The 12,627-nt window shown below is 41.1% G+C and overlaps 1 protein-coding gene across 1 annotated transcript in view; it reads right to left on the bottom strand.

Moving 5' to 3' along the window:
- adgrl3.1 (adhesion G protein-coupled receptor L3.1) overlaps positions 1-12,627 on the bottom strand; it is a 137,616-nt gene that overhangs the window by 85,071 nt on the left and 39,918 nt on the right. Inside the window, exon 4 of the mRNA XM_034081404.2 lies at positions 4,447-4,660. Within this exon, the coding sequence (XP_033937295.1) occupies positions 4,447-4,660 (214 nt within the window). The remainder of the gene's footprint in view (positions 1-4,446; positions 4,661-12,627) is intronic.

The following is a 12,627-nucleotide window of genomic DNA, read 5'->3' on the forward strand; positions in this document are numbered from 1 at the left end:
TACATGCATGATCAACTACGCTTGTTTATGAATCCATGCATGTGTAATCGTTGATGTGTGCACAGAGGGCTGGTGCATATGTCTTGTGTTTACAGGGATCGTGCACCTTGGTAACCTGGGGCCGCTAAAGGCTTGGGTTTAATCTAGAGATGGATGTCTCCGTGTCCTGGCTCTAATGCAGTTTCTCCTAATGGTGCTAATATATAGAACACATAGTGTAAAATACAGGCAGCAAGCTGCACCCAATAAGCCCATGCATTTCAGCCTCTACCACACCTTTCCCCCTGAGAGGGGAAAAGAAAAAAAGTGAATTGAAAAACAGGAAAGGGCAATGAAAACTAAAACAGATGGTGAGGAAGAAAAGAAAGTGACAACGAATGTGAGAAGTAGGGGGTGAGAAGCAATTTGAGGAATGAGAAAACGGGAGAAAAAACTGGAGTGACGAAAATTGAGATGCCAAGAGAGTCATAGATTGGAAACTACACATGGTGTCATTTAACACTTCCAAAGGCAAAGGAGAGAAATAAAGTGAGAAGGGGGAATGACGCCCCTACTTTGTGTTTTTTGTGGTTTTCCCCTTGTATTGAGGAAATACTTCAAGAGAGATGGGAAGAAAGGCAAAAGGGGGAGCAATACACATAGAGAAAGGGACAAGGGCTAACAAGGGGACAAGATGGGAGGGGCATTTTCTCCCATTGTAGACTAGAGGAAGCAAAACAGAGTTGGTGTGCACTGTCTACACATTCTTCAGTGTCCGCACTTCCAGCCTCAAGTGGCAGAATGCGTGTGTGAGATGGAGAGACGGAACGAGAGAGTGCACTGAAAGGTATTCGGTCCATGAAGCACTCAAGTATCAGTAAGGGACAAGGAGTGCATTGTGAAGCATCTCCGTAGGAGCCATCAAGTCACTTGTATGTCAATAGATGGCTTTAACTTGCAGGCATTCCACCATGTTGGCTCTCAGCTCTGTTCCTGTTCAGAATTGAAAAACCAGAACCTTCCAATGCTTCTGTTACCCTGAGATAACGCTCCCCTGTGACACTTTAATGTATAATCAACCCAACCACAACATCCACGATGTAGCCAGCTTGGCTTCTTTAAAACAGAATAAAGAAATGTGATCCCAAACTTTTAACGAAAACACATATCGAGTGCATTAGAGGCGACTCAAGCCAATGCAGTGAGCCTAACAAAACAAAAGATTAGAGTAATGCATGCATGATCATTTTACATTCAATAAAGGCAGGAAACTGCCTTAAAACTAAATTGCTCAGAAGCCATTTTGAAATAGAGGCATTTCAGTTCGAAACACGATAAAACAGAGTGAGTCATTGAACTGAGGCCAGTATATCGCTAAAACAGATTAAGCGTAACTTTCATGGCCACGGCTTCGTTTCCCCTTCAACCCAGTGTATCCCAATGGGGAGATAATCTGGGAAATTCAGCGATATCAGGTCCTCTCTAGGTTGCCTGAGAAGCCTTGTGAGACCCTCTGGAGATATGAGGCTTTGATATCAAGACCAATTATGTGGTATGGACACACACACACACACACACACACGCACACACACACACACACACACACACACACACACACACACACACACACACACACACACACACACACACACACACACACACACACACCCTGGCCTTGGCGAGTGGTAGAGAGGAAAACAAAGAGAGAATGTGATACTGAGGAAACACTGGGTAGGCGGAACATGCTCTGATGTTATCAGCCAGTCGAGCTGGACTTGAAAACCAGAGACGATACAGACATAGAGGGAATGAGAGAGTGGAAACCAGACAGGCTGAAACAGACTGAAGAAGAGGGGGTGTGAGTATGGGAAAGAGCTAAAAAACTCAAACACCCAAACCAACTGCAATGTGTGGAAAAACCCCGATACAGCCTTCAACTCGACCATACAATATGCAATACACTGCATGAGCGTATCTTTACTTTACTGTATGCATCGATACACAAAAAGGCTCATTCGCAGATATTTGCAACAAACACATACTGACAATATGTGATAAACTGTTGTTTCCGGTCTGAGTCACCTCCATAGAGGATCCCTCAAGATTACGTTTGGCCTCTGGCTCTGCTAATTGGAGCTTAAAGTCTGGTGTAGCCTCTGGGCAGTGTATGCTGCATATGGCACATGCTGTGTGTATCTGCGTGTGTGTGTGTGTGGCTGCGCATGTGTATAAATTATGTATGGAAAGGGCTGTAGGAGAGTGTCCACACAAGCAGCTGCCAGAGCGAGTGAAGAGCCCGAGCCAGGCCAAAGCAATTGCAATCAGAGCAGCACCACATGACACAGACAGGTGGGTTGATAGAGAGACAGCAGAACGGGCGAGAGGGAGGAAGATGACAGCAATATTGAGACAGAAAAAGGATGAGAGAGAAAACAATGGGACAGCAGGAAAGACATGTGATCTGAAATATTGACGCACTAATGGTGACATTAATGAATTATTTACAACCAGATATTCTAATTTCACAGAGCATTGCTTTCCCCTCATTGCTATTTTTGTTCTACAATTATTGCCAGATAATGCTCATCATCATACCTGCGTGAAACAAAGAATTAGCCATGCATAATACAGCTCACCATAAGACCACTGCTTCATCATTTATAGCCTGGCCCTGTACCAGTAAAAGTAAGACAACAACTCTTAACTATCAAGTTATGTAAATGAGATTAACTCACTCACTGACATGGGTCAGGATATAATTGGCTAAAATAGCTATGATACCTTACTCACATAACTTTTTACAGTAAAATGGAGCAACAGTCTGACAGCTGCTTCACTCCCTCAATACATACACATTTTCTTTCTATACAGAACATCTATATTTGTTCAGTATATGTTGTTTGGACATCTAATCTTGTAGCTGTAAGGTGTTGCCACAGTTTTATGAATATAAGAGTAGCATGTGGGTGTCGCTGTGTGGTGGAGCGACAAAGGGAGGGAGGTGGATAAGCAGACAGCTGCTAAGGTGTAAGGGTTTGGAGGAGTAGAGGAATGAACAGTGAAGTGTTTGAAGTGATGCTGTATGTACAATGTAGGTTTTAGTTTGTTTATGCATACATGTTGCTGCTCTTAAGCATTTAAGGATGTGTTTATATTTTCTATTGAATGCAACCTAGGTCTGATTGGTTGAAAAGAGACCATTTTTAGAGTAATCCAGAAGAACACACTTTTAAAAACACCATTATTCTATTGTAGAACTTGTCAAATTCAATTATGTGTCTCTAATGTAGTTACACTGTGGTGTTTGATATCATTTTTGGGATATGGCTTTGACTTACATCCGACCATTTATTCTAATAACTAGAAATACGGAGAAATAAATTATTGCTAGGCCCTATCACCCTGCCTAAATGTAACTTTCATTGGATTATAAACTGCAAATTCTTTACAGCGTTTTCCCTGTCTTCCGTTGCTGTGCTCCTCACCACGCTGTCAGGAGAGGAGCCTATCGCACTGGCCAGCTGTGGAGGAAGTGTCACCTGAGTCATTTCTATTGTGTGATAAGGTTCTACAGTTGTAGGGCATTCTACAGGAACTGCGAGCACCGGGTGGGCTCACAGGTTAAACTGGTTGCCACAGATTTCCCATCACCTCTCTCCTTGTTTCTGTTACTCTACGTCTGACAGGTGAGATGCACTGTTGTGCTGGTTTTTTTCATTGTTGTTGTTTCCTGTCAACTTGGTGAGTGGGTTACGTGTGAGTAATACAGAACTTCACAATTGATACTTTAGCAGGCTGAATACTAAATGAACAGTTACACGCCCATAGCTTGGATCTCTGGACTGAGAGGTGTCTCTAGTGCAGTGCAAAACAAGTATAACAATTTAACAAGCTTCTTTTTTGGCTCATCTCTTTGTGCCAGCCTTGTTCATTTTTGCACCAAGGCGCACCACGAGTCAGACGTCATTGACAATACACAGAATTCATTATTTCAATGGGTTTATCACATGTTGTTATACAGTTCGCACTATTTCTATTTCAATTGTATTTACATTTTTGCACATCTCAAAACATTCTCTTGCACTATTTTATCATTTATTATTATTTTATTGTTGTATTTGTATTATGTCATATTCATGTTGCACGGTTGGAGGAGCATGTGATAGATAGATAGATAGATAGTTAGATAGATAGATAGATAGATAGATAGATAGATAGATAGATAGATAGATAGATAGATAGATAGATAGATAGATAGATAGATAGATAGATAGCAGTAACAAATATAATGTAGTTGTATAATGCATGACTTTTTTTTTTCTTTTTTTTTCATTGCCATATCTACACTGTAGCTACTGTGCACATGACGATAAAGCCTTGAATATTGAATCTTCCGGCAACCTTTCTACACAAGAGCTATCTCGAAGCACAAAACACATTGCAGCACTGATTCAAAGACACACTGACCTGAGTGACATGATTTTGTATGCATCAGGCAGATAACAGCGAGTGTTCTCCATCTGGGCGGGGTCTGAGTCGCAGATCTTGTCATCGGTGCGGCCGTAGTTGGCACTCTCGATCATGATGACGTCAGTGCCGGGGCAGCGCAGCTCGATGGGGTAAGACTCACATGACAGCTCCCTCCGCACCACTGCCATAGGGATAGGGGCACGGCCACCGGCTGGAAACAAAGACACAAACACACACACATTGGTACAAGGTTAATGCCCCTGCTATACTGAAACATGCTACTTGTTTTTATGTCTGTCTTTGAAATATGTGCAGTGGAGGACTAAATTGTACAAGCATAAAATGTGTTCAACTAAGACTGCATTTGTACCCATGTCATATAGACTAATTATCCAGACTATGTGAAAACAATAGCATCACAGAAGATTATTGATAAGGGCATGGCCACTGTCGCGAGTGAACCGACTTGGTAATTATTGTTTTGCAGTTAGCAGTTTTAGACATCACTCTAGAGAATAATTGCATGGAAATGTTAACAGGCATTTAGTGCTGCAGAGATTATTTAAAGATGGCAATGCCTAATTATTCTCAGAAGTTTCAAATTCGCGGCAAACTGTACATCCACTCTTACTGTTCTGAAAGAGGAAACATGTCATTAATTCCAATGAGATTGAAACCACTGATCTGTCCGGATCTTTTTTTTTACTGCCGCTGCTTTGCTTCCTTGCTTGTTTAATGATTAGAACTGGTGAAGACTGTCTTGGATAATGAAACATCTGAACAGAGCAAACGGCAATCAAGCTACCATCGACTAATTAAGTTTAGATATCTTATATCCTATATGCCTGGCAATCTTCACAAAGGGAGCTTGCAGCAGCCTCTGCACTGCAGTGTTCACCTGTGGTGCAAAGATGATGGGACATATGCTCTAAATATTCCCATCTGAGACAACACACGCTGTAAGCTAAAACTACATCAAAGTTAAGCGGGAAAATGTTTTGCAGCTATACGTCTAGCATGCCTCACCTTGCAGCAGGTGATGCTATCACATCTCAGACCTTATACATGGCCGACCTTTTTGACATTGTCATTGTTAAAAGCATAGTTGAAACAAATGTTCTTAAAGAGGGCTAATTTCCATCAAGTATCCAGTATGCCATATTCCAACACCTGGAATCTAAACCTACTCAACTGCTAGGAATATAGAAATGTTTGATGTTATCAATAACACATTTTCCTGCTGACTCGTCATATCATTTAATGTGATGTCAAATTGATCTCTTGTGGTCAACCAGTATGTCATTGTATCGCTTTTTGCCATATGTGGTACCTATCTTAATAGAATAATTGTGTTGATTATTAATCAGTCAATGTAACATAGTTTGACTTATTGTTAGACAACGAATATGTTAAACGATAAAGCATGGGTTAGTTTATCTTCTTTGAAATCTAACTTAAATTCAGGTATATTATCCTGCTTACAATTATGTGCATGATGTATATTTGAAATAAAACTCCATTGCCATCCCAAAAACTAAAAGTAAAGCATGGTACCCATCCTGATTTATTTTCAACCTAATGAAATAAATTAAACATTTATTCACTCTTTTGTTTGTTTCATTATCCTGTTACTTATGTGTACATGACCAGATTAGATATTTTGATTACAGTAGCATGCTTTGATATTGATGGTTTGGGGCTGGATGTACCCAGGGATATTGGTTGTTGTGGTGCAGCTTGGTTGTTGTTATTCTCTGTTTCTTGAGAGCAGTGAGTCCTGGGAGCATCAGGCATCCTCCCTTGATAGATAAATAGGTTATCAGCTCAGGTGTTTGCTTGTTTTGTTTAGCGTTGCTACTTTCGACCTCCTTTTATTGTAAGGTAGATTTGATTGTGTTTATTTTTACACAGCATTATATTTTGACCTCATCTGAGAATTGTAGCTATATCTAGTGCAATATACATAATATACATTGTCCCTGTTGAGTAAACAAATAAAATATATTAGGATGTGGCTACACGCCCAGTGATCGTGACTGCTTGTTGCTCCATCGCTTTTATTTGTATGGTAGAATTAATCTTGTCAAGGTGTGTTAAATGCACATACACATGTTCGCAAACGTGTGAACACACACCCATTGAACAGGCGACTAACCGCAATTTATCACACAGACCTATAACATCCGAGGCCCGGCACCACCTTACTTGCTCTCCCTGTCATGATAACCATAGCAACCCTGTCCTCCCTCCCTTGGCTCCCTCATTGGCTGAAGGGGCGTCATGGTTACACGAATGCAGCAAAGAATCTGAATGAGCTCAATGACACTTGGCTTGGGCTCTTCTTAATACTGCCCTTCACAACATCACACACACACATACACACACACACATATGTAGGCCTACACATAAAAATGCTCTGAGGGATAACATGGAGAGGGAGAAAAGTGTGTGGTGCTGGTACCTGAGGGCACTACATCGATAATAACAGGCGCTAGCTTAGAGATAAGACTGATAAGTGACATTTACTGAAAATATCCTATATAATGAACACACACACACACACACACTGCACATATATGACTCAGAGGTCGCATTAACCGAATATTTTCCGTCTATAGCCGTATTCACACCGCAGTACTTTTCCCACTTTAGTTCCGATATAGTTCCGAAATGTCGCGTTCACACCAAAAAGAGCCGGAACTAAAATTCGTTAATCAGAACCTTTTGTACCCCCTTTTCCGCAAGCCCCCAGGAAGTGCGCCATATATATATATAGTGCAATAAGCTTCTTGTGCAATAATAAACTACAGGGACGTTAATCTAATGTCGGTAATATTAACTTTATTTAATACAACATTTACCTCATCTGAGAATTGTAGCTATATCTAGTGCAATATACATAATATACTAAAGAGTTCTCATGAACTAAGTTCTCATGAACCTTTGTGGGAAAAGTACTGCGGTGTGAATGCGCCTTATGACGGAAAAATCTGAAAGCAGTCCGTCATTTTGACAGATTAGAACAAACTCGGAACAGCGCCAAAGTTTCCCCGCAGCAAGGCTCCGGTGTTATGCCGTGTTATGCATGCCCGCCAAAAAGGAAATGATACCGTTTCCAAACCTAACTTTGCCGTACAAATTATTGAAATGTCTATGAGTTTTGGCTTTACGCTGTGCGCGCTCCCGGGGGGAAGGGGAGTGCTTAGGGAAGTGGGTCATTATTGTGTTGTGTTGTGTTGTGTTCATGAGTGTTAGTTAATACGTTTCTCAATGCATCATGTCCGCCTTCGTGAGCACGAATGTAATTTTTGAAGAGAGGGTTAATTGAAGCGTGGTGGATCAATACACCGTATTGTAGGGCAGGCGTCTAGACTGGCTTTGGATCAGATGTCTTACAGTTTTTCCTCACAGGGTCCCCGCTGGGCATAAAGAGAGCATTATGACACTCACACACATACACACAATTCAAATAAGGGGTCTATCTGTATTCCAATTAAAAGCCACTCAGCCTTCATGAGCGGCAGTAAATTCTCTGACTCGCACAAACTGTCCTGTCTCGTCTGTCACCGTTTAATTTACCTATTTATATCATCTGCCTCACCAATAAAACATGCACTGTGTTTCACCTGCCTCTAAAGAACTCGCTCTGCATATCTCTGTCACTTTTTTTTCACAAACTAGTAGGGGCAATCACAAAGCCCATTTTGATAGAGACCCAATACACACATAAACGCGCCAATATTTAGCCCTTTGTCTTTGCACACATGCAATAACGTGTGTAAGCTGGCAAGTGCATGTTAATGTGTCTGTCATTAGTTGTGTAAGTGGTGACAGAAACTTGGCAGGCCCAGACCGTACAGACAATCTTATTCAGACACTCTCATTGCCTCAGGGGGCAGAAACAAAAGGATATCGATTTTTACATTTGGGCCAAGAACAAGAGAGTGGCGAAAGAGGTGGATAGATGGAAAGAAGGAGAGGGTGAGAGGGAAGAGGAGAGAGATTTAAAAGGTGATCTCTCACTTGAACTGCCAAAGCATTTGGCCGCTGCTGGTGTCTGCAAAGTGGGTCTTATGAGTTATACAAATCCCACCACATTTTTGAAGCGCAAAAATAAGGAAATGGCTGGCAAGATTTGATATGTTGTTTTTCCTGCTTTCAGTATATCCCATGAGAAAATAAAAACGAGTTAAATCTACTAACAAATACTGCCTGCAAAATCTGATCTTTTCCCCCTATGCTCGAGAGTGCAACTGTTTAAAACTATTTATCCAGAATATAAAGCTGGGTTTCATTATTAGTATTGACCCTGGACAATGCACTTATATTGAAGTGTAGGTTATTCTTTCACAGCTAAAACTACAGGTCACAGCTATTTTATGTAACATCTCATTTTGAAATAGGAATAGACTACCTCAGATAGGCTCAAATGTATTGAGAAATGACTAATACATAGTTGTTCTTGTTCTACATGGTTCTTGTCAGCATTTACCAGGAAAAGACATCAACCTGTAATACTCAAGGCAAGGCAAGGCAAGGCAAGGCAAGTTTATTTATATAGCACTTTTCAACACAAGGCAATTCAAAGTGCTTTACAAAAAAAGAAAGACATTAAGAAAATGGCATTTTAAAATCAGTCATTAAAAAGAAAAGCTAATAAAATAAACATAAAAAGAAAAAATACATGGATAAAAGTTAAAGTGCAGTCTAAGATATGAATAGTTCAATTAAAAGCAGCGACAAAAAGAAAAGTCTTCACCCTGGATTTAAAAGTAGTAAGAGTTGCAGGGGACCTGCAGGTTTCTGGGAGTTTGTTCCAGATATTTGGAGCATAATAACTGAACGCTGCTTCTCCATGTTTAGTTCTGACTCTGGGGACAGAAAGCTGACCAGTCCCTGAAGACCTGAGAGATCTGGATGGTTCATAATTTAGCAGGAGGTCAGAAATGTATTTTGGGCATAAACCATTCAGTGCTTTATAAACCAGCAGCAGTATTTTGAAATCTATTCTTTGACACACAGGAAGCCAGTGTAAAGACTTCAGAACAGGAGTGATGTGATCCACTTTCTTAGTGTTAGTGAGGACTCGAGCAGCAGCGTTCTGAATCAGCTGCAGCTTTCTAATAGATTTTTTAGTGAGACCTGTGAAGACACCATTGCAGTAGTCCAGTCTACTGAAGATAAAAGCATGGACAAGTTTTTCCAAATCCTGCTGTGACATTAGTCTTTTAATCCTAGATATGTTCTTTAGGTGATAGTAGGCTGATTTAGTAACTGTTTTAATGTGACTGTTGAAACTCAGGTCAGAGTCCATGACTACACCTAGATTTCTGGCTTTATCTGTTGTTTTGAACATTGCAGGCTGAAGCTCAGCGCTAACTTTTATACATTCTGCCTTGGCTCCAAAAACCATTACCTCAGTTTTATCTTTGTTTAATTGGAGAAAGTTCTGACACATCCAGTCATTGATTTGTTCAATGCACTTACTCAGTGTTTGAATTGGAGCATAGTCTCCTGATGAAATTGTTACGTAAATGTGTGTGTCATCCGCATAGCTATGGTAACTTATTTTGTTGTTTTTCATTATCTGAGCCAGTGGTAGCATGTAGACGTTAAAGAGAAGAGGCCCCAAGATGGAGCCTTGAGGTACCCCAATGTTTTATTATGTCCTCTGCAGAGACAGGGAATTTATCCCATTAATATACGTTTTCAAAGCCAATTAATAAACAAGTACGCCATCTCAGTTTAACCCTGGGTAAAAAAAGGAAAAAAACATGTTACTGTGACTTTCTGTCTTTGCTTTTCTCTTTTATTTGTCTTCAAAAAGCCCTGAAATAATGACACGACACGGCTCTGTGCAAAATATGGAGTGCTTGCTGCTGTGAGTCCTCAAGCTAAACTGTCTTTGTTTCAACTAATCCTTACTAAGTATAAACAGCATGATTTGCATATGTCGACTTATTCTTTAGACGTTGATGCAAATACCTTTGACTGAAATGTATCTTCTGGTGTTAAAGCAAAGCTCTTAGTGTTTGTGTGGCTGCTTGTGAGCACTTCCGATGTCGGTGTGTACGTGTGTGTGTGTGTGTGTGTGTGTGTGTGTGTGTGTGTGTGTGTGTGTGTGTGTGTGGTGTGTGTGTGTGTGTGTGTGTGTGTGTGTGTGGTGTGTGTGTGTGTGTGTGTGTGCGCGGTGTGTGTGTGTGTGTGTGTGTGTGTGTGTGTGTGTGTGTGTGTGTGTGTGTGTGTGTGTGTGTGTGTGTGTGTGTGCGCGTGTGTGTTTAGGAGAGGATCAGTAATCAAGTAAATCATCTGTGCACATGCATGTCAGTAGCAGTGAACACGTACATGCTAGGGTGTGTGTATGTGTGCATGTGTGTGCGTTTTCCTCACAACAGTATGATTGACAGTAGCCATTAATAGGATTAAGTCCAAGTGGGCCAGCGCTCCCTGTTGGAGTCTTCAAAGCCCATCGTCACAGGGGAGAGGAGGAAACATACATACTGCCTACTGGGGTGGCATCTGCATTGTGTGCATGTGTGTGTGTGTATACGGCAATAAGATAGAAGATATGTGTAAATGAGCAAAGTGTTTCCTTGGTTTTGCAGCTGCTGTGTTTGGAGCAAGTGTGTGTGTGTGTGTGTGTGTGTGTGTGTGTGTGTGTGTGTGTGTGTGTGTGTGTGTGTGTGTGTGTGTGTGTGTGTGTGTGTGTGTGTGTGTGTGTGTGTGTGTGTGTGTGTGTGTGTGTGTGTGTGTGTGTGTGTGTGTGTGTGTGTGTGTGTGTGTGTGTGTGTGTGTGTGTGTGTGTGTGTGTGTGTGTGTGTGTGTGTGTGTGTGTGTGTGTGGAACATTCTCAGCCGTTGCTTCATGTCTGGTTGTTTGCATATAAAGTCTAAACTTGAAGAAGTAAACTTGTACAATTTGTTTTCTAAGAAGATATTCGGAAGACTAGAAAGTTATTTTACAATAAGCCTTTAGCTGACTTATCATAGCACAGGTGTTACTAATGACATTAAAGATGGCTCTGTTCTATCCAAGCATCCCAGTTAGCCATGACAGTGTGACAGTGAGCCATGAGGAACAATACCATGTCAATTCGTATCAGACATCGTAAATTGTATAATTCACACCTGTCCTTCTCCTTCTTTGACATGTCAAAAACCCTTACATGAATAATGGCTTCGCTTTGAGGATGATACTGTTGCCTGCAGTTTGCGGGGCTTACGTTAAGCTATTTATAGATAATCATTATACCCTGCAACAGTAGGCTGCCTACAAGTTCAAACCCAACATCTCGGGGTGCCCTGATACCTTTAACGGGGCCATGTCCTTGCCACAAGAGCTTTTTTGTATTTCCATCAGTTCACGTATATACACTGAACAAAAATATAAACGCAACACTTTTGTTTTTGCTCCCATTTTTCATGAGATGAACTCAAAGATCTAAAACATGTTCTATATACACAAATAACCATTTATCTCAAATATTGTTCACAAATCTGAAAAAATCTGTGATAGTGAGCACTTCTCCTTTGCCGAGATAATCCATCCCACCTCACAGGTGTGGGATATCAAGATGCTGATTAGACAGCATGATTATTGCACAGGTGTGCCTTAGGCTGGCCACAATAAAAGGCCACTCTGAAACGTGCAGTTTTGCTTTATTGGGGGGGGTCTGGGGGGGTCCGAAAACCAGTCAGTATCTGGTGTGAGGGGTAGGGGTAGTGTTAGGGGTAGGGTTAGGGTAATGTTGTGAATCGAGTGGCCCATGGTGGTGGTGGGGTTATGGTATGGGCAGGCGTATGTTATGGACGACGAACACAGGCCACTCGATTCACAACATTACCCTAACCCTAACCCTACCCCTACCCCTCACACCAGATACTGACTGGTTTTCGGACCCCCCCAGACCCCCCCCAATAAAGCAAAAATGCATGTTTCAGAGTGGCCTTTTATTGTGGCCAGCCTAAGGCAAGGCAAGGCAAGGCAAGTCAAGTTTATTTATATAGCACCTTTCAGCACCAGGCAATTCAAGGTGCTTTACAAAAATGAAAGACATTCAGACAAAGGCATTTAAAAACAGTAAAAGATAATAAAAGAAACATTGAAAGAAAAACAAAAAATGAAAGACATTAAGAAAATGGCATTTAAAATCAGTCATTAAAAAGAAAAGCTAATAAA

The sequence above is a fragment of the Pseudochaenichthys georgianus genome, chromosome 1 (assembly GCF_902827115.2).
Source record: "Pseudochaenichthys georgianus chromosome 1, fPseGeo1.2, whole genome shotgun sequence".
In the NCBI taxonomy this organism is placed as follows: Eukaryota; Metazoa; Chordata; class Actinopteri; order Perciformes; family Channichthyidae; genus Pseudochaenichthys; species Pseudochaenichthys georgianus.